Consider the following 21,031-nt stretch of genomic DNA (forward strand, 5'->3'; position numbering starts at 1 on the left):
TCTCTGGTTCAAGCAATTCTCCTGCCTCAACCTTCCAAGTAGCTGGTATTACAGGCATGCACTATCACACCCGGCTAATTGTGTATTTTTAGTAGAGACGGGGTTTCACCATGTTGGTCAGGCTGCTCTCCAACTCCTGACCTCAGGTCATCCACCCACGACAGCCTCCCAAAGTGCTGGGATTACAGGCTTAAGCCACCGCACCCTGCCCTCCAGTGCTCTTTTATGGCCGAGAGCTGTCTGGGATACATGCTTTTATTATGAATCAATTAAACAAGTATTTGAGCAACTACCATGTGCTATGTCAACTACATTCCTTTTATTTATTTATTTTTTTAAATAGTCTTCCCAACAACCCTTCAATGTAGGTGTCATCTCCAATTTATAGACAAGGAAACTGAGGTTCAGAGAAATGAAGTGATCTGCCTAAGCCACATAGCTAGTCGTTTTTTGGAGAGGGGATTCAGATTCAGGTCCAGTTTCAGTTTTAAGGTCCTCACTGGGCCAGGTTGCCTCTTCCTAATGGAAGGGATTTACAATATGTTTTGAGGAACCCTTAGGAAACAAGGTGTTCTTCAGTGGGCCATGTGTTGATGACTCCATGCTGGGCCCAGAATATTACGTTATCCTTACGACCACCCTAGGAGGCGCCTGCTACCAACATCACCATTTCTTCAGATAAGGAAGCCGAGGTAGCGGGGGTAGGAGAGGCTAAACAGCGGATTAAGACTAAACCTAGGATTCGGACCTAATCATCATACCGCTCTACCTTCCTTTTTAGACTTAATCCCGTGCTCCAGACCCTTCTCAATCTCCTTTCTGGGCCCCGAAGGTGTCGAAGTTGCATGGCCTGGCATTTCCTAGGATTTAAGCCCGGAGCATAGCGGGCGCCCCGGAAAAGAAGCTCAGAGGAGCCCCAGGCAAGTCTGACTCCGGAAGTAGTCGCAGCGCCGGCGGTCGCGTTTTGGGTTGCCAGGGCGCCGCCCTGGAAGTAGAGTGCGGCGCGGGGCGGGGTGGGGCGGGACTGTGCGCCTGGCAGCTGGCTGCGTCCTCCTGCTAGCGCTGGAGAGGGGCTGGAGGCGGGGCGGGGGCGCGGCTCGAGGCATCCCTGCAGGGCGCTCCTCCGAGTCCCTCGGCGCTCCGAGCCCACAGGTGAGGTCCTGTCGCCCAGGCCGCCGCCTCCCGGGCACCGAGGGTGTGGCTGCGCGCGGGCGGGCGAGTGCGCATGGGTGAGAGAGTGTGGGCGCCTATGTCTACGCGGCTGCGAAAATGCGGTTCGGATACTGCTCGCCGGTCCTGGAAGCCCGCGCTAACCACCATGCCTTTCTCCCTCCACTGAGTTCCTATGACTTACCTCGTGCTGTCCGGTTGTTGTTATTGCATCATTATGTTTATTATTTGTTATCCCAGACTTTCATTGTTCCTACACGTTTCCCATGCATTTGCAATCTGTGTTGTTTCTGTTGGCATCTTTTGCAGGGCGCAGTGTACCTGTGGAGAGAACTCAGGGCAGGAGACAAGAGCCTTGTGTCTTCTCGCTAGGTGACTGGAACAAGACATTTCCCCTCTCTGATTCCCCATCGGCTAAGAGGGCAGGGCGAGGTAGTCATCCTCTCCATAGAGTAGCTGGGGCATTATAGGGGATTAATTCTGGAAGTGAAAGTATCTTACCATTCGTTAGCCCTTTTGGCATTTGCAAAGCAGGTTCTTTGCTCAGGAAACATTTGATGAGCACATTATGGTGCCGGGTTGTGGCGGTACAAAAGATGGGCCCTACTCTGCCCTCAAATTACAGACACTGGTAAGCAGTCACTGTGGAACATGGTACTGTCACCCAGTGCGGGCGTGGAGATGGACAGTGACAATACCGCTGTGAATGAATGCACTGCTCAACGTGAAGTCATCATTGGCATTGTTATTACTTTATTTATTTATTTATTTATTTATTTATTTTATTTATTTATTTTTAGACGGAGTCTCACTTTGTTGCCCGGGCTGGAGTGCAGTGGCGCGATGTCGGCTCACTGCAACCTCCGCCTCTCGGGTTCAAGCGATTCTCCTGCCTCAGCCTCCCGTGTAGCTGCGATTACAGGCGCGCACCACCATGCCCAGCTAATTTTTTAAATTTTAGTAGAGATGAGGTTTCGCCATGTTGGCCAGGCTGGTCTCGAGCTCCTGACCTCAGGTGATCTGCCCACCTAGGCCTCTCAAAGTGCTGGGATTACAAGCGTGAACCACCATGCCTGGCCATATTCTTGCGTGTTTTCTTTTTTTTTTTTTTTTGAGATGGAGTCTCACTCTGTTGCCCAGGCTGGAGTGCGGTGGCGCAATGCCAACTCACTGCAACCACCACCTCCCAGGTTCAAGTGATTCTCCTGCATCAGCCTCCCGAGTAGCTGGGATTATAGATGTGCGCCACCACGTGCAACTAATTTTGTATTTTTAGTAGAGACAGAGTTTCACCATGTTAGCCAGGCTGGTCTCGAACTCCTGACCTCAGGTGATCCACCTGCCTTGGCCTCCCAAAGAATCTGTATTTCTAACAAGCTCCAGGTGCTGCTGACCCATGGGCCATGCTTTGAGTAGCACTGGACTAAATGATTGCTTACAACCCAAGTGCCATGGAGAAAATAAAGTGACAGTGTGGTAGAATGAGAAGGATTGAGATTGAGTGGTTGGGGAAAGCCACTCTGAGCAGTTGACTTTTGAGAAGGGGCCAGATCTGGAGGAAGAGCAAAGGCTTGAGACAAAATGCAGCTTGTAGGGTGTCAGGAGCTGAAAGAAGGTCAGGGGCTACAGAGGGTTGGTGAGAGACAGGGCCTAAGAGGTGATGGTCCATATCTGCAGGGCTGGCCTTGTAGGCCATGGAGGACCACTAGCTTCGTTTTTAGTGCAATAGGAAGCTACTGTGGGATAGTGAGCAGGGTGACATGGTTAGTGTTGTGTGTGTCACACACTGGTCCACTGCTCGGTGAGAAATGGGTTGTAGTGGAGTGAGGAGAGTAGCAGGGGACAGAGTGGGGCCTGCTGCAGTTGCCCAGGAGAGAGGGGACACTATGGGAGTTGAGGATGGATTTGGAATCTTCTGGAGTGGAGCTGACCTGATTTGCTGCTGGATCAAATTAACCATCCCTTCCTTCCCAGGCCGCAGTTGAACTGTGATGTGTTGTTGAAGCCCTGTGCTGCAGGCAGGCCTTAACAGCTTGTTGAATGTGTCTCCTGCGCTCCCCGCCCCCGTCTGGGCTCTCAGTTTAATGTCTCTCTGTCACAGGCCTGGCACTGAGTGGCTGTCAGGGCTGTGTGGATGGATGAGAAGTTAAACCATCAATGGCCCTGACACCCAGGGTGTTCGTGGGAAACCTTCTCTTCGAGCTCATGACGATACTACCCCGTTGCCCCAGGAGCGAGACCCAGGCTGTCTTCTGAAAATAACCAGCAGCTCTCTGGTTTCAGGATGGCTTTCTGTGGTGGGCACACCTCAGGTGGTGACAGCCGCAACCCCAGTTCTGAGCTACATTCAACATAAAAGGTCAATATGTCACTCTCTGTTTTTCCTGGTTAGGTTTTTATGATACTCAGTTTAGAAAGTGGCATAACATTCAGATGCATCAATTCACGTGAACCAGGAGAGATACAACATGTTACTCAGTACCCTTAACCCTACTTCCGTTTTTCTGTGTTAGGAGGAAGCAACAATAAAACAATCTGATATTAGGTATTTATTTACTTTTCTAAGGAAGAGGGCTTAATATTGCTTAGGGTTGAGAAGGAATCACCCATTTTTCTGCACTGTGGGGCATGGCCCGGCGGATCACTTGTCTACACACGATTTTGGAGCCCCACACCAGGCCTAGCTGGCTGCGTACCAGACATGAGAACAGACGCGAGTCAGCCCACTCCTGAGCCAGCCCACTCTGCTGCCCCGCAGGAGGCTGCTATCTGATGTGGGAGGCATATGTGAAACAGCAGTTGCCGTCTGGTGTGGGAGGGAAGCATGTAGGCTGTCCACAGGCTGCCCTCTCTCCTCTTCTTTTTATTCTCTGGCCCCCATTTTCCTCATCTGTAAAATGGGGAGAATTCCTGCTGTATGAGTCTGTTCTCATGCTACTAATAAAGACATACCCAAAACTGGGTAATTTATAAAAGGAAGAAGTTTAATTGACTCATAGTCACAATCATGGCGGAAGGTGAAGGAAGAGCAAAGGCACATCATACATGGTGGCAGGCAAGAGAGCTTGTGCAGGGGAACTCGAGTTTATGAAACCATCAAATCTCACGAGATTTATTCACTACCATGAGAACAGTACATGGGGAACCACTCCCATGATTCGTTTATCTCCACCTTGCCCTGCCCTTGACTCGTGGTAATTATTACAATTCAAGGTGAGATTGGGATACAGTCAAACCATATCATCTGCCTTTGGGCATCACATGAGATGATAATATGAATATACACAGTGGAGAAGAATACTCATAAACTACCCCACCCAGTGCCTGACACATGCTAGTGTTTAATAAGTGATTTGCCAGGGGCAGTAGCTCACACCTGTAATCCCAGCATTTTGGGAGGCCGAGGCAGGCAGATCATGAGGTCGGGAGATCGAGACCATCCTGGCTGACACAGTGAAACCCCATCTCTATTAAAAATACAAAAAAGTAGCTGGGCATGGTGGCATGCGCCTGTAGTCCCAACTACTCAGGAGGCTGAGGCAGGAGAATCACTTGAACCCAGGAGGCGGAGGTTGCAGTGAGCCGAGAACACGCCACTGCACACCAGCTTGGGCGACAGAGTGAGATGCTGACTCAAAAAAAAAAAAAGTGGTAGCTTTTGTTCTTAGTGATGATATAAATATGTCATTCCTTACTCTGCAGGCATGATTGAGCTCCAGTGCCCAGCCAGGGTCCTGGCTGGAATTACTCCAACCTAACCACCTGATGATAAGAGATTGGAGGCTTATGGTTGAAACCTAGAAAAAGCAGGTGGGGAGCCTGCAAAGAAAGAAAGAAAAAGATGTCGGCTGGGCACGGTGGCTCTGAGCCGCCTGTAATCCCAACACTTTGGCAGACTGAGGCGGATGGATCACCTGAGGTTAGGAGTTCAGGACTAGCCTGGACAACATGGTGAAGCCCTGCCTCTACTAAAAATACAAAATTAGCTGGGCATTGTGGCGGGCGCCTGTAATCCCAGCTACTCAGAGGGCTGAGGCAGGAGAATCGCTTGAACCCTGGGAGGTGGAGGTTGCAGTGAGCCAAGATTGCGCCACTGCATTCTAGCCTGGGCAGCAGAGCTAGACTCCATCTCAAAAAAGAAAAAAAAAAAAGATGTTTTAGACAGGAGCTCTGTTTCTATCTTACTTGGCATCCCTTTTGACGAAAATAAAGATTTAGTTTATTTTAATGCCATGATATTGTTAGGTAAATGGCTAGTAGAAAGTATGACACAAAGTAGCAATTTGGTAAACATTAGTAAATAACTAATGTCAAGGAAATTAACCAAACTGCTTTGAGAGTCTCAACTTGTTAAATCTCAGTTGGCTCAGTTGATCTGTCAAGACACTTGTAGCTGACACATATCCTTTTTTCGTTTTTTTTTTCTTGGTTAATTATATCAAGAGTTTTGCTCAGGGAAGGTGATCATATCCTCAACTCAGGAATAAATCCTAATTAGCCTAAGCCAGTTTGATATGCTCATTCCCTTGCCATTGGGTTTTTGTTGTTGTTGTTTTTGAGATAGAGTTTGCTCTTGTTTTCCAGGCTGGAGTGCAATGGTGCGATCTTGGCTCACTGCTGACTCCGCCTCCTGGGTTCAAGCAGTTCTCCTACCTCAGCCTCCCGAGTAGCTGGCATTATAGGCATGTGCTACCATGCCCAGCTAATTTCGTATTTTTAGCAGAGACGGGGTTTCTGTTGGTCTGGCTGACCTCGAACTCCTGACCTCAGGTGATCCACCCGTCTTGGCCTCTCAAAGTGATGGGATTACAGGCATGAGCCACCATGCCCCACTCCCTGTCTGGCCATTATTTTTTTTTCTGAAAGGTTTTCTCACATAAAAAGAAACGCTGAAAGAGAAACAGGCTTTTCTTCTCCTGGAAATGTAGCTGTCTTAACTGGGCTTGACTGAGGACAGAGCCAATTTTCTGAGGATGGCAAAATGTAAAATGGGAAGAACTCGAGCTATTGGTGGTGATATCAAGCCCAGAAATTACCAGCTCTAGAGCCTTGTTAGATATTATTAATGTAACGTAATCAATTATCTGTGTTATTTAAAAAAAAAAAAAATGGAAGGGGCCTGGGTGCGGTGGCTCACACCTGTAATCCCAGCACTTTGGGAGACAGAGGGGGGATGGATCACTTGTGGTCAGGAGTTTGAGACCAGCCTGGCCAGCATGATGAAACCCTGCCTCTACTAAAAATATAAAAACTAGCCGTGCGTAGGGGCATGCACCTGTAATCCCAACCACTCGGGAGGCTGAGGCAAGAGAATTGCTTGAACCCAGGAGGTGGAGGTTGCAGTGAGCCAAGATGGCACCGTTGCACTCCAGCCTGGGTGACAGAGCGAGAGTCTTACTCAAAAAAAAAAAAAAAAAAGGCCGGGTGTGGTGGCTCATGCCTATAATTCCAGCACTTTGGGAGGCTGAAGCGGGTGGATCATGAGGTCAGGAGTTCAAGACCAACCTGGCCAACATAGTGAAACCACATCTCTACTAAAAATACAAAAATTAGCCAGACATGGTGGCAGCTGCTTGTAGTACCAGCTACTTGGGAGGCTGAGGCAGAGAATGCTTGAACCCGGGAGGCGGAGGTTGCAGTGCACTGAGATTGCGCCACTGCACTCCAGCCTAGGCAACAGAACGAGACTCTGTCTCAAATAAAAAGATTAAAAAATTAGAATAAAAATAAAAAATGGAAGGGGTGTGTGGGGAGCTTCAGGGCAACGCTCTTTCTGCTGCATGTACTTGTTTCAGACAAGTTAGGACTTCCCCGTAAGTTTGTGGGAGGCACAGCTTAACCCATAACACATCTCTATGGGAGCGACTGTCAAAAGCAAAGAGTCAGGTTCAAGGGACTCACCTGGAGGGTTTTCCCGCTCCCTCCCTATGCACTGAATATTTACCGTGGGCCTTGACTGTGCCTGGGCTTGTGCTAGAGATGTTCGAGTCAGGCAGGATGGACTGTGGGCTCTGATGCACGTGCCACACCATAGCCTGGAAATAATCTGTGCAGCTGGGCACAGTGGCTCACGCTTGTCATCCCAGCACTTTGAGAGGCCGAGGCAGATGTATCACCTGAGGTCGGGAGTTTGAGACCAGCCTGGCCAACATGGTGAAGCCCTGTCTCTACTAAAAATACAAAAATTAACCAGGCGTGGTGATGGGTGCCTGTAATCCCAGCTACTTGGAAGGCTGAGGCAGAAGAATCGCTTGAGCCCAGGAGGTGGAGGTTGCAGTGAACCAAGATCGCTCCAGCCTGGGCGACAGAGTGAGACTCTGTCTCAAAAAAAAAAAAAAAAGAAAGAAAGAATTGCTTGAACCCAGGAGGCAGAGGTTATAGTGAGCCAAGATGTGCCACTGCACTCCAGCCTGGGCAACAGAGCAAGACTTTGTCTCAAAAAAAAAAAAAATCACACAAGAGTGGGAACAGGTGACTCAGAGTCCCACCCTCATGTGTTTATGGAAGGAATGTACTTAAAGGGCTGAAATGCAAGGTAGGCAGTTCTGAGTGCCGACAAGGATGGTAGGAGAGGAGACAGAGGGTCTGGGGAGGGCAGTTTAGCTCCAGCTAAGGCGGAGAATGGCTCTCTGTGGAGGGAGTGACCTTTGAACTGTGCCTTGCATGACTGGTGGGAGTTGGAGAAGAGGCCGTGCAGAGGGGCTGTTCCAGGAGGGGCACAGGGTGCACACAGTCTTGCAGGTGGGAGGAAAGGGTCGGGCAGGTGCGGGAAGGGGCTGAGCTCAGCTGGGCGAGGGGTGCATGCCGTGAAGGGTGGTGTGGCAGTTTGAGAAGGCCAGCTGGAGCCAGTAAGTAATACAGTTCAGAAATTCTTACTGTAACGGAAGACTCTTAGGAGCATCTTTTAGTGTGCATTTGTTAAACAAGATGCCAGCCACTGAATATTCTAGTTAGTTATGGTTTTGTCATAGTATTCTTAAAATGGTTAAAGAAGCCGTGCACGGTGGCTCATGCCTGTAAATCCAGCACTTTGGGAGGCTGAGGTGGGCAGATCGCTAGAGCCTGGGAGTTCGAGACCAGCCTGGCCAACATGGGGAAACCCGGTCTCTACAAAAAAATACAAAAATTAGCTTGGTGTGGTGGCACTCGCCTGTAGTCGCAGCTACTCAGGAGGCTCAGGCAGGAGAACTGCTTGAACCCGGGAGGCGGAGATTGCAGTAAGTCGAGATCGTACCACTGCGCTTCAGCCTGGGTGAGCAGAGTAAGAACCTGTCTCAAAAAAACAAAAACAAAAAATGGTGAAGGAGTGTCTTCTTAATGTGTGCGATGTACATTTCGTCTGTGTGTTAACTTTTAGGGAAGAAGGAGGGGCCAGCGTCAGTGACGTCAGCGACAACGAGGTGAGCGTGGGCGTCGCCAGTGGTGCTCCATCAGTGCCTATGGTAGGTACAGCCTGAGACGGCCCCTGAGGGACCGTTTGTCCGCACGGTGGGAGAGAGGGACACCTGATGGTCTGGCTAAAGCGCCTGCCTCACTTGCTTAGTGAAATGTGGATGAGGATGTTTGGCCCGTCTGTCTCGGTGGGTTTGGGGTCTCACACCTGGAAGCGTTGAGGCCTGGGGAAGCACTGTGTGAGAATTGCGCACAGCCTTCCTGGTCTCCAGTCACTACTCTTCTGTCACCTCCAGGTAGATGTCAGTGGCTGGTGTGAGGTCACCCACTAAGATGCTTGCTTTAAGTACAACGTGTGAACCATGCAGCCTGGACGGCGGTGGTTTGGGAGTCCCCAGGCCGCAAGCAGGATTCATCAGGAAATCACGGATGTGGAGGCTGAAATCACATAGTGAAAACGAAAAGTCCCCTGAGCCATTGGCGTGGCCCCCGTGTCTGCGGGTGTGAGGGGTGTGGGATCGGCTCATGCTCTGGGGTGCGGCTCCTGTGGCCCCCGTGTCTGCGGGTGTGAGGGGTGTGGGATCGGCTCATGTTCTGGGATGTGGTTTCTGTGGCCCCCTTGTCTGCAGGTGTGAGGGGTGTGGGATCGGCTCATGCTCTGGGGTGTGGCTCCCGTGGCCCCCGTGTCTGCGGGTATGAGGGGTGTGGGATTGGCTTACGTGCTACGGTGCGGCTCTTGTGCTTTTACTGTCATCTTGGTGTGACTGCTGAGGTTCCACTGCTGAGGTTCCACGTGCACCGTGACAGATCACCTAATGGCAGTCCTTTATACAGCACTTTGTAGCTTCCAGAGAGCCATTCTGTTTATTGCTCGTTGACCCTGTGAGCTGGATGTTGTCATCATCCTGCCAAAGGCCAGGTTCACAGAGGGAAGTGACGGGCTGTGTGGCGAGAGGTGGCACTTTAGGGTAGTATCACCCTGGCTTTGAATCAGGGCATCAGGACTCCCTTGAGTCTGGTTCCTTTTCTTTTCTTTTCTTTCCTTTTTCTTTTCATTTTTTTTTTTTTTTTTGAAGGCGGGTCTTTATGCCCCAGGCTGGAGTGCAGTGGCGTCTCGGCTCACTGCAAGCTCTGCCCCGGGTTCAGCAGCATTCTCCTGCTCAGCCTCCCGAGTGGCTGGGACTACAGGCATCCATCCACACCTCGCTCCGGCCTTCAATTTTCTTGTATTTTTAGTAGAGGCGAGTTTCGCGTGTTATGCGGGATGGTCTCCTCCTGACCTCTGCGTGGGTAGTCTGGGCTCTATGCTGGGATTACAGGCTTAATTTTGGCCTTGAGTCCTTTCCTTTTCTTTTTCTTCTTTATTTTCTTTTCTTTTTTACCTGGGAGGCGAGTCTCCTCTATCACCAGGCTGGAGTGCAGTGGCCGCGATCTGGCTCAGCTCCGCTTCCTGGGTTCACACCATTCTCCTGCCTCAGCCTCCCAAGTAGCTGGGACTACAGGCACCGCCACCACGCCCGACTAATTTTTTTTATTTTTAGTAGAGATGGGGTTTCACCTTGTTAGCCAAGATGGTCTCGATCTCCTGACCTCATGATCCGCCCGCCTTGGCCTCCCAAAGTGCTGGGATTACAGACGTGAGCCACCGCACCCGGCCTCTTTTCTTTTCTTCTCTTTTGTTTTCTTTTGTTTTCTTTTCTCTTCTCTTTTTTTCTTTTTTTTTCTGACAGAGTCTTGCTCTGTCACCAAGGCTAGAGTGCAATGACATGACGTTGGCTCACTATAACCTCTGCCTCTCAGGTTCAAGCAATTCTCCTGCCTCAGCCTCCTGAGTAGTTGGGATTACAGGCGTGCGCCACCGTGCCTGACTAATTTTTGTATTTTATTTTATTTTATTTTTTTTTTTGAGACAGAGTCTGGCTCTGTCGCCCAGGCTGGAGTGCAGTGGCCGGATCTCAGCTCACTGCAAGCTCCGCCTCCTGGGTTTACGCCATTCTCCTGCCTCAGCCTCCCGAGTAGCTGGGACTACAGGCGCCCACTACATCGCCCGGCTAGTTTTTGTATTTTTTTTGAGTAGAGACGGGGTTTCAATGTGTTAGCCAGGACGGTCTCGATCTCCTGACCTCGTGATCCGCCCATCTCGGCCTCCCAAAGTGCTGGGATTACAGGCTTGAGCCACCGCGCCCGGCCTAATTTTTGTATTTTTATTAGAGATGGGGTTTCGCTATGTTGGCCAGGCTGGTCTTGAACTCCTGACCTCAGGTGATCCGCCTGCCTCGGCCTCCCAAAGTGCTGGAATTACAGGCATGAGCCACTGCACCCGGCCAGAAGATTGTCTTAAGTACAACGTGTGAGTTGTACAGGCCAGATGCCTGTGGTGTGGGGGTCGCCAGGGTAGAGAGGCAGCCTCCTGTAGCCTTCCTGGTCGGAGCTGGGGTGGGAGCCTTGAATCTTGGGCTGCCTGAGCAGTTTGAAAACTAGACTTTTCAGAGCAAACCGAGGTCTAGAGTCCTCTTGTAACTGTTACAGCTCCGAGTCCCACCGTGGCGCTGACAGGCCTGGGACTGCAGCCAGTCTGTCTGTCTGATCTGAGTATCCCTCCCGTGCCAGGCATGGAGCTGGGCCCTGGGCACAGAGCAGTGAAGAAGAAAGCAAGCCAGCTCCCTGGCCCCCAGCAGGGACAGCAGGTGCTTCATACGGAGCTCCGGGGTGCCGAGGGGTCCAGCACCTGGTTTGGAGGGTCAGGGACGCTTAGTGGAGCAAGCGACATTCATTTATGCTGGCAGATGAGCGGGGGGCAGCTTAGCCAGGCAGAGAGTGAGGGCAGCGTGCTGCAGGCGGAGGGACCCAGTGTGTGTGAGGCCTGCGGCAGGAGAGAGAGTGGGCGGAGGAAGCCCAGGGTGGCAGAATAGAGTGTATAGGAGAAGGTGGTGTGAGGTGGACCTGGAGAAGCAGGTGAGGGCAAGGGGTCTGTGTGTTTAAGTACCATGGGGAGTCATGGAGGTTATTAAATGGGAGTGATGTGGTCAGATAAACACTTTTTTAAAAACATTTTTATTTAACATTTAATTAATGTTAAATAATTTAATTAAAACATTTAATTAATCAATTAATTAATTAATTTCGAGATGGAGTCTCGCTCTGTCGCCCAGGCTGGAGTGCAGTGGCGCAATCTCTGCCCACTGCAACCTCCGCCTCCTGGGTTCAAGTGATTCTCCTACCTCAGCCTCCCAAGTAGCTGGGATTACAGGCACATGCCACCACGCTCGGCTAATTTTTTATATTTTTAGTAGAGACAGGGTTTCACCGTGTTAGCCAGGATGGTCTCGATCTCCTGACCTCATGATCTGCCTGCCTCGGCCTCCCCAAGTTTTGGGATTACAGTCTTGAGCCACCGTGCCCAGCCTATTTTTATTTTTTGAGATGGAGTCTTGCTCTGTCGCCCAGGCTGGAGGGCAGTAGCACGATCTTGGCTCACTGCAACCTCTGCCTCCCGGGTTCAAGTGATTCTCCTGCCTCAACCTCCCGAGTAGTTGGGATTATAGGTGCGCACACCACACCTGGCTAATTTTTGTATTTTTAGTAGAGACGGGGTTTCACCATGTTGGCCACGCTGGTCTTGAACTCCCGACCTCAGGTGATCCTCCCGCCTGGGCCTCCCAAAGTCCTGGGATTATAGGCGTGAGCCACCACGCCCAGTCCAGATAAACACTTACGGTCACTCCGCAGTTACAGAGGGTGACTTGAAGTAGGGAGACAGGCAGTGCCTGGAGGGACATGGGACAGGCATGCTGACCACCACTCACCCATCGGAAGTCGGCCCGAAGCCCAAGGGTTCCCTTCTCAGGGCAGCCCTCCCCAGCTGCCTTGCCTCTGGCTCTCAGAGCCCCGTGTGCCCCTCCTTTGTGGCTCCTGGCACAGTTGCAGTTGAATACTCCCGGGTGGCGACTTGCTGGCTGCCTGTTTCTCCCACCAGACCAGGGTTTCTCAGCCTTTGCACAGTTGACATTTGGGGCTGGATAACTGGTTGTGAGGGGTCATCTGTGCAGTCAGATGTTAAGCGGCATCCCTGGCCTGGACATGCCCGATGCCAGAGGCATCCCCCAGTCATGACAACCAGACTGTCTCTAGACATTGCCAGGTGTCCCCTGGGAGACGGAATCACCCCTGGTTGAGAACCACTGTCAGGGTAAGATCGAGTTTGGAGTGGGGCATGCTGTTTAGAGGATTCCTGGGGTTTAAAGGAAAGTGAGTTGTTGAAGTTTTGTAGCTCTGATATCTTGATCTCTTCCAGGATTATGGCAGGAAAAGTAAAATGGGTCACTGATATCGAGAAGTCAGTGCTGATCAATAACTTTGAAAAGAGAGGATGGGTCCAAGTGACAGAAAACGAGGACTGGAATTTTTACTGGTAAGCACGCACAGCAGGGCTGGGTCGTTTCTCTGAGACTTACATATCGGTTTTACTAATTCCAGTGCCCTGCAGAGAGTGGCCTCAGAGCTGGTGTCTCCCGTTATTGTGCTGCCTCCCTGCACACGTTTTTCCTTAAGGCTCTTTGTGAGAGAATGTGTTGTGGTGTGTTCCCACGTCACTGTGTTCAGCCTGGGGTATGAAGTCTGGGGTGTTTCAGCTCAGCAACCCTATGGGGAATTTGGTGTGAGAAACAAGAGCCTCAGCCCTCCCCTTCCAGTGAGCATGCATTATAGTTAGGCCAGAGGACAGGACAGAGTCTCGCTCTGTCACCCAGGCTGGAGTGCAATGGTGCCATCTCAGCTCACTGCAGTCTCCGCCTCCTGGGTTCAAGTGATTCTCCTGCCTCAGGCTCCCAAGTACCTGGGATTACAGGCGCCACCACACTTGGCTAATTTTTTTGTATTTTTAGTAGAGACGGGGTTTCACCATGTTGGCCAGGCTGGTCTTGAACTCCTGACTTTGTGATCCACCCGCCTCAGCATCCCAAAGTACTGGGATTACAGGCTTAAGCCACTGTGCCTGGCCGCATTTTTTTCTTTTATAGAGACAGGGTCTTGCTCTGTTGCCCAGGCTGGTCTTGAACTCCTGGCCTCAAAAGATCTTCCCATCTCAGCCTCCCAAAGTGCTGGGATTACAGGCATGAGCCCCCGTGTCAAGCCAGAAGTAGGAAGCAGTTTGGAGTTACTCTTTTTTTCTTTTTTTGGTAATAAAGCTGGTGTGTGTGTGTTTGTTTGTTTATTTATTTCAGAGACAGAGTCTCCCCATGTTGCCCAGGCTGGTCTCAAACTTGTAGACTCAAGTGATCTTCCCACTTCAGCTTCCCCAAGTGGGCCTTGGCCTCCCACAGTGCTGGAATTACAGGTGTGAGCCACTGTGCCCGGCCCAGCTAATTGATATTTTGAGAGCTCTTGTTCTGGCCGTGCACGGTGGCTCACGCCTGTAATCCCAGCACTGTGGGAGGCCAAGGCCCGTGGATCACTTGAGGCCAGGAGTTTGAGACCAGCATGGCCAACATGACCAAACCTCGTCTCTACTGAAAATACAAAAAAACTAGCTGGGCGTGGTGGTGCCTGCCTATAGTCCCAGCTACTCGGGAGGCTGAGGCAGGAGAGTCGCTTGAACCTGGGAGGCAGAGGTAGCAGTAAGCGGAGATCGCACCACTTCACTCCAGCCTGGGTGACAGAGTGAGACTCTGTCTCAAAAAAAAAATTAAAAAAGAAAAATAAAAAAGAAGAGCTTCTGTTCTAAGCACTAAGTGTACTATCAGGTTTACAGAAAAATTGGTTAGGGTAAAACACTGGAAACAACTAAATGTTAAACAGTGTGGGAGGGAGTAAGTACTTTGAGTGGATTATGGTGCAGCCGTGATGGGCCGGGCACAGTGGCTCTTGCCTGTAATCCCAGCACTTTGGGAGGCTGAGGCGGGTGCATCACCTGAGGTCAGGAGTTGGAGACTAGCCTAGCCAACTTGATGAAACCCCATCACTACAAAAATGCAAAAATTTTTTGCATGTGCCTATAACCCTAGCTACCTAGGAGGCTGAGGCAAGCTTATGGCCTGAACCTGGGAGGCAGAGGTTGTGGTGAGCTGAAATCACGCCATTGCACTCTGGCCTGGGTGACAGAGTGAGACTGTATCTCAAAAAATAAAATAAAATAGGCCGGGCGCGGTGGCTCAAGCCTGTAATCCCAGCACTTTGGGAGGCCGAGACGGGCGGATCACGAGGTCAGGAGATCGAGACCATCCTGGCTAACACGGTGAAACCCCGTCTCTACTAAAAAAAAAAAAAAAATACAAAAAACTACCCGGGCGAGGTGGCGGGTGCCTGTAGTCCCAGCTACTCAGGAGGCTGAGGCGGGAGAATGGCATAAACCCGGGAGGCGGAGTTTGCAGTGAGCTGAGATCCGGCCACTGCACTCCAGCCCGGGCGACAGCGAGACTTCGTCTCAAAGAAAAAAATAAATAAATAATAAATAATAAATAAATAAATAAATAAATAGACTGGGCGCAGTGGCTCACGCCTGTAATCTCAGCACTTTGGGATGCCCAGGTAGGTGGATCACCTGAGGTCAGGAGTTCGAGACCAGCCTGGCCAACCATGGCCAACATGGTAAAACCCTGTCTCTCCTAAAAATACAAAAATTAGCTGGGCTCGGTGGCAGGCGCCTGTAATCCCAGCTACTTGGGAGGCTGAGGCAGGAAGAATTGCTTGAACCCGGGAGGCGGAGGTTGCAGTGAGCCGAGATCACACCACTGCATTCCAGCCTGGGTGACGGAGCAAGACTCTGACTCAAAAAAAAAAAAAAAAAAAGAATTGCAGTGGATTGGAACTTATCATATGTGTTTGAATCTGTAAGTTCATACAACTACAAACAGAAAAATACCCCAAAAGCCACATACCCAATTTGTGGCAGGTTAAAGATGGCCATAGGCCAGGGCATAGAACTTTTGGGCACAGTGGCTCATGCCTGTAATCCCAGCACTTTGGGAGGAGTTTGAGACCAGCCTGGGCAATATACTGAGACCCTGTCTCAAAAATAAATGAGCTGGGTGGTGGGATGCCTGGGTGCAGTGGCTCATGCCTGTAATCCCAGCCTTTTGGGAGGTAGAGGCGGACAGGTCTCTTGAGCCTAGGAGTTTGACACCAGCCTGTGCAAATGGTGAAACCTCATCTCTACAAACAAATACGAACATTATCCAGGTGTAGTGGTTCGTGCCTGTAGCCCCAGCTACTTGTGAGGCTGAGGTGGGAGGCTTGCTTGAGCCCAGGAGGTCAAGACTCCAGTGAGCGTTGACTGTGCCACTGCACTCCAGCCTGGGCAACACAGCGAGACCCTGTCTCTAAAAGAGAGAAAGAGAGAGAGAAAATAAAGGTGGCTACAAAGTTCTTGCCACTGCTTCACTCTAAGGTTGAGGTCTTTGGCCTTTCCTCGTGAAAGACTCTTTGACCACATTGACCAGTGGAATATAGTAAAAATCACACATGCCTGGGCCCAGGCCAGTTCCTCTATTGGAAACATGCAAGTGCCCCGAGCTGTCTTGTGAGAAGGTGCCATCCTCAAGCCCTTGTCCCACAGCAGTCACAGGTAGGTTTTTTACATGGCAGTGCAGCTGTGCCCACCTTCCAGCCTCCAGCTAGGCCAGTCAAGGTGCCAGACGTGAAGAAAACCTTCTGGGACCCCCAGCTTATCCCATCGACTGGCTCTAAACTTCTGAATGACCTCAGTCAGTACCACAAAGAGGAGTAGAATTGCTCAGCTGAGGCCGGCGCGGTGGCTCAAGCCTGTAATCCCAGCACTTTGGGAGGCCAAGGCAGGCGGATCACGAGGTCAGGAGATCGAGACCATCCTGGCTAACACAGTGAAACCCCGTCTCTACTAAATATACAAAAAATTAGCCAGGCGTGGTGGCGGGCGCCTGTAGTCCCAGCTACTCCGGAGGCTGAGGCAGGAGAGTGGCTGGCGTGAAGCCGGGAGGCGGAGCTTGCAGTTAGCTGAGATCGCGCTACTGCACTCCAGCCTGGGCGACAGAGTGAGACTCTGTCTCAAAAAAAAAAAAAAAAAAAAAAATTCCTCAACTGAACACTGCCCCAATTCTCAGCCTTCCAATGTGCTGGATTATGGGCCGGCATGGTGACTCATGCCTGTAATCCTAGCACTGTGGGAAGCCAAGGCAGGCAGATCACCTGAGGTCGGGAGTTCAAGACCAGCCTGGCCAACATGGCAAAACCCCATCTTTACTAAAAATACAAAAATTAGCTGGGTGTGGTGGTGCATGCCTGTAGTCCCAGCTACTCAGGAGGCTGAGGCAGCAGAATGGCTCGAACCTACGAGGCAGAGGTTGCAGTGAGCCAAGATCATACCATTGCACTCCAGCCTGGGCAACAGAGTAAGACTCCATCTCAAAAAACAAACAAAACAAAACCAAAATAAAACAAAAGTGTTGGATTACAGATGTGAACCACTGCGCCTGGCCAGCTCTTTACTTTGAAAAACTGATAAATAAAGGGAAGGAATCAAGCACTGATGCTGTGTTTTGTGTATGAACTCTTCTTGAGGCATCTAGATTGCTGATGAAGGGAAGCTTTTCCCTATAGAAGTATTCCTGCCGTTGCCAAGCACGGTGGCTCACGCCTGTAATTGCAGCACTTTGGGAGGCTGAGGCGGGAGGATCAGTTGAGTCCAGGAGTTTGAGACCAGCCTAGGCAACGTGGCAAAACCCCGTCTCTACAAAAAAAACTATAAAAATTTAGCTGGACACGGTGGCCCCTTCCTGTAGTACCAGCTACTTGGGAGGCTGAGGTAGGAGGATTGCTTGAGCCTGGGAGGCAGAGGTTGCAGCACGCCAAGATCAAGTCATGACACCCTGGCCTGGGCAACAGAGCGAGACCCTGTCTCAAAAATATATAAATACATACATACATACATACTTTTTTAGTTGTGATACTTACATAAATTAGGATATCACATAATAGAACATGGAGTCTTAAACCATTAGAGAATCTTACAGAAATGCTTTGGATGAACTCATATGATGTCTGGGAGTTGGTTCAGAACATGCCAGTGCTGAGTGAGGTGGAGGTTCAGACTAAACGGGACTGGCCACGTGCCATTAACTGGGGAATGGGGCAATGGGGGTCCCCTCAACGCTTTCTCTCTCCTTCTGAGTGTGGTGGAGGTTTTCCATAATAAAAAGTCAAAAAAGATTCCCTTTATTCTAGCCATCCTGGAATCCACAGCAACCCTTTGGGGGCTCTGGGCACCTTCTCCAGGGTGGTGCTGTGGGGTGGGGGTAGGCTGGAGGCACAGGGACCACAGTGCAAGAGGCTGGGGCCACTTGCCATGTTTTGTGACTCTGGCTCTGGGCGGGGCCAGCTCTTCCTCCGTACCCCTTCCCTGCTTCTCAGCGGGTGTGGTGAGGACAGGCGTGTGGCAGGGAGACCATGGCATTCTCAGAGGCTTGGAAGGAATCCATTTCTCTTTCAACTCTGTTGTCCCAACCTTGCCCCTTCAGCAGACTCTCCAAGAATATCGAGTACTGACTCAGGGCCCGTAACCAACCCCTGTGATTTTGTTTTGAAAGGGTCCTTGACCTTCCTGAATTTGGGTACAGATCCTGTTTAAATGAGTTTCCTGACTTCAGAGTCTGAAAAGGGTATATTTGTTGACAGTGTTATCATTAATCCGTGTTATCACGAATCAGTAAACATCTATTGAGCCCCTGCTCTGGGCCAGAGAGGGGAACAGCTCAGGGTGCAGAATCAGCACAGCTCCTGGCCCTCACACAGCTTGGGTCCTGGACACCTGTTCTGTGCTGCTATGGGCCGGGCAGCCCCTGGCTCAGGTGCCGGGGGATGTGGGAGTAGCGGGGAAGGGTGCTGAGGGTTCAGGGTGTTTGCGGGGATGGGAACAAGGGCTCCTGCCACACAGACGTCACTGCCCAGCATCTGTCCTGCTCATCTCTTTCAGGATGAGCGTGCAAACCATCCGAAATGTGTTCAGCGTCGAAACTGGATATCGGCTCTCAGATGACCAAATAGTCAACCATTTTCCAAACCACTATGAACTGACCCGGAAGGACCTGATGGTGAAGAACATCAAAAGATACAGGAAGGAGCTGGAGAAAGAAGGGAGTCCCCTGGCAGGAAAAGATGAAAGTGGGAAATACCTCTATCTGGGTTTGTGCCTTTCCCACTGGCTCATGTTTTCAGTAAACAGCGGAATCGTTTCTTTGGGGCGCGAGGCGCTGAGGTGGCGACTGTTGGCTTTGATGCATGAGTATGTCCACGCGAGTTGTGGTGGCACCTGTTTCATTTCAGGTGTCTCCAGAATGAGGGAGCAGGAGGGGCCTGAATTTGGGATCCTAGTTTCTGTGAGTGCCTTGGGAATTGCCTGGCATGGACTTTTTTTTCTTTTCTTTCTTTGAGACGAAGTCTCACTCTGTCGCCCAGGCTGGAGTGCAGTGGCGTGATCTCAGCTCACTGCAACCTTCGCCTTCCGGGTTCAAGCAATTCTCCTGCTTCAGCCTCCCAAGTAGCTGTGACTCCAGGTGCCCGCCACCATGCCCGGCTAATTTCTTTTTGTATTTTTAGTAGAGACGGTATTTCACCATATTGGCCAGGCTGGTCTCGAACTCCTGACCTTGTGGTCCACCCACGTCGGCCTCCCAAAATGCTGGGATTAGAGGCATGAGCCACCATGCCCAGCCGGCATGGACTTTGTGTAAGCCAGAGGATGCCCTCAGTACTCAGCCCGGGGAAACACTTCTTGAGCCACAGGCTGCCATGAGGGCTCATGACTATGTCTGGCTATACCCAGGAAAGACAGTGTGCCCCTGTCCAGTCCGGGATAAAAGCTGGACTGAATAGTTTCAGATTCCTTCACAAACCTGGGCAGAATTCTCTAACTGACCTCCCTGGGTGTCAGTTTCCTCGTCTGCTAAATGGGAATCATTACAGGGTTTATTTACAGGAGCTCCCAGGTAGCCGTGGGGATTGAAAAATACAGGTTTCTCAGGTGCTTAGGTAGGCTCTGTAAATGTAACTTCTGAGTGTTGCCCAGGGATTGTGCAGCAGAGGCCCTTGTTCTGTTAGCTGCTGGGTTGTGGCGGGGGGCACTAAACCCATAGACCCTGGAAAGGCAGGGGCAAGATCTTTCTGTTCATGGCCACTGCCGGGCTGGCCGCTTACCAGCGCTGGGTGTCTTTGCTTTGCAGACTTTGTTCCTGTCACCTATATGCTGCCTGCTGACTACAACCTGTTTGTAGAGGAGTTCCGGAAGAGCCCGTCCAGCACCTGGATCATGAAGCCTTGTGGCAAGGCCCAGGGAAAGGGCATCTTCCTTATCAACAAGCTCTCACAGATCAAAAAGTGGTCCCGGGACAGCAAGACGTCTTCGTAAGTGTGGGCAGCCACCTGCTTTGTGTGCCAGGTCCCAGTTCACCGTTTTATGCTGTTCTGCAGTCTTTGTGGTTTTCTTTTTTTTTTTTTTTGAGACAGAGTCTCGTTCTGTTGCCCAGGCTGGAGTGCAGTGGCCGGATCTCAGCTCACTGCAAGCTCCGCCTCCTGGGTTCACGCCATTATCCTGCCTCAGCCTCCCGAGTAGCTGGGACTACAGGCGCCCACCACCATGCCTGGCTAATTTTTTGTGTTTTTAGTGGAGATGGGGTTTCACCGTGTTAGCCAGGATAGTCTCGATCTCCTGACCTCATGATCTGCCCGCCTCGGCCTCCCAAAGTGCTGGGATTACAGGCGTGAGCCACCACGCCCAGCCGGGTTAAAGTGATTGTAATGCCTTAGCCTCCTGAGTATCTGGAATTACAGGCACACACCACCATACCTGGCTAATTTTTTTTCTTTTTAGTAGAGACAGGGTTTCACCATGCTGACCGGGCTCATCTTGAACTCCTGACCTGAAGTGATGCACCTGCCTCGGGCTCCCAAAGTGCTAGTATTACAGACGTGAGCCACCGCTCATGGCCGAAACTCTAATTTTTTAATTTTAACGAAGTCTAGCTTATCAGTTATTCTTTTCATGGATTGTGTCTTCGGTATTCCATCTTTTACCATCTAATTTTTACTTTCTCTGCCATATTTAGGTTTGTGTCTCAATCTAATAAAGAAGCCTACGTGATTTCTCTCTATATCAACAACCCGTTACTAATTGGCGGGAGGAAGTTTGACCTGCGCTTGTACGTTCTGGTGTCCACGTACCGCCCGCTACGCTGTTACATGTAAGCGTCCCTAAGGTTTTGATTCCCTCTTGATTGTGTTTTCACCCAAAACGTCTTTCTTCTTAGCACCATTGTGAGGTTTGGTGAAACAATGCATGTGCGGTGCCTGGCACGGGGCAGGGATTGAGGGAAGTAAGAGCAGTCAGGCCTGATGCTGGCATGAGTCGTGTCAATCACACACACAAAAGTAGCTCTGTTTAGAGAATGAAGTGGTGTCTTTTCTTTGTGTTTCTCCTCAGAGTTTGAATTAATCTACATTCCCA

The 21,031-nt window shown here is 50.7% G+C and overlaps 1 protein-coding gene across 4 annotated transcripts in view; it reads left to right on the top strand.

The window, feature by feature from the left end:
- The first annotated feature begins 995 nt into the window (after window positions 1-995).
- Window positions 996-21,031, top strand: part of TTLL1 (tubulin tyrosine ligase like 1) — a 41,489-nt gene continuing 21,453 nt past the window's right edge. The window contains exons 1-6 of one of the 4 annotated variants that reach the window (XM_003905658.2): window positions 996-1,152; window positions 8,528-8,612; window positions 12,857-12,973; window positions 18,506-18,714; window positions 19,752-19,932; window positions 20,634-20,768. In XM_003905658.2, the coding sequence (XP_003905707.1) occupies window positions 12,861-12,973; window positions 18,506-18,714; window positions 19,752-19,932; window positions 20,634-20,768 (638 nt within the window). In that variant the 5' untranslated portion in view covers window positions 996-1,152; window positions 8,528-8,612; window positions 12,857-12,860. Of the gene's footprint in view, window positions 1,153-8,527; window positions 8,613-9,077; window positions 9,098-10,938; window positions 11,250-12,856; window positions 12,974-18,505; window positions 18,715-19,751; window positions 19,933-20,633; window positions 20,769-21,031 lie in introns of those variants that run through there. The other 3 variants (XM_009217435.1, XM_009217434.4, XM_017945357.3) reach the window with 3 other exon arrangements.

This window comes from Papio anubis, chromosome 16 (assembly GCF_008728515.1).
Source record: "Papio anubis isolate 15944 chromosome 16, Panubis1.0, whole genome shotgun sequence".
NCBI lineage: Eukaryota > Metazoa > Chordata > Mammalia > Primates > Cercopithecidae > Papio > Papio anubis.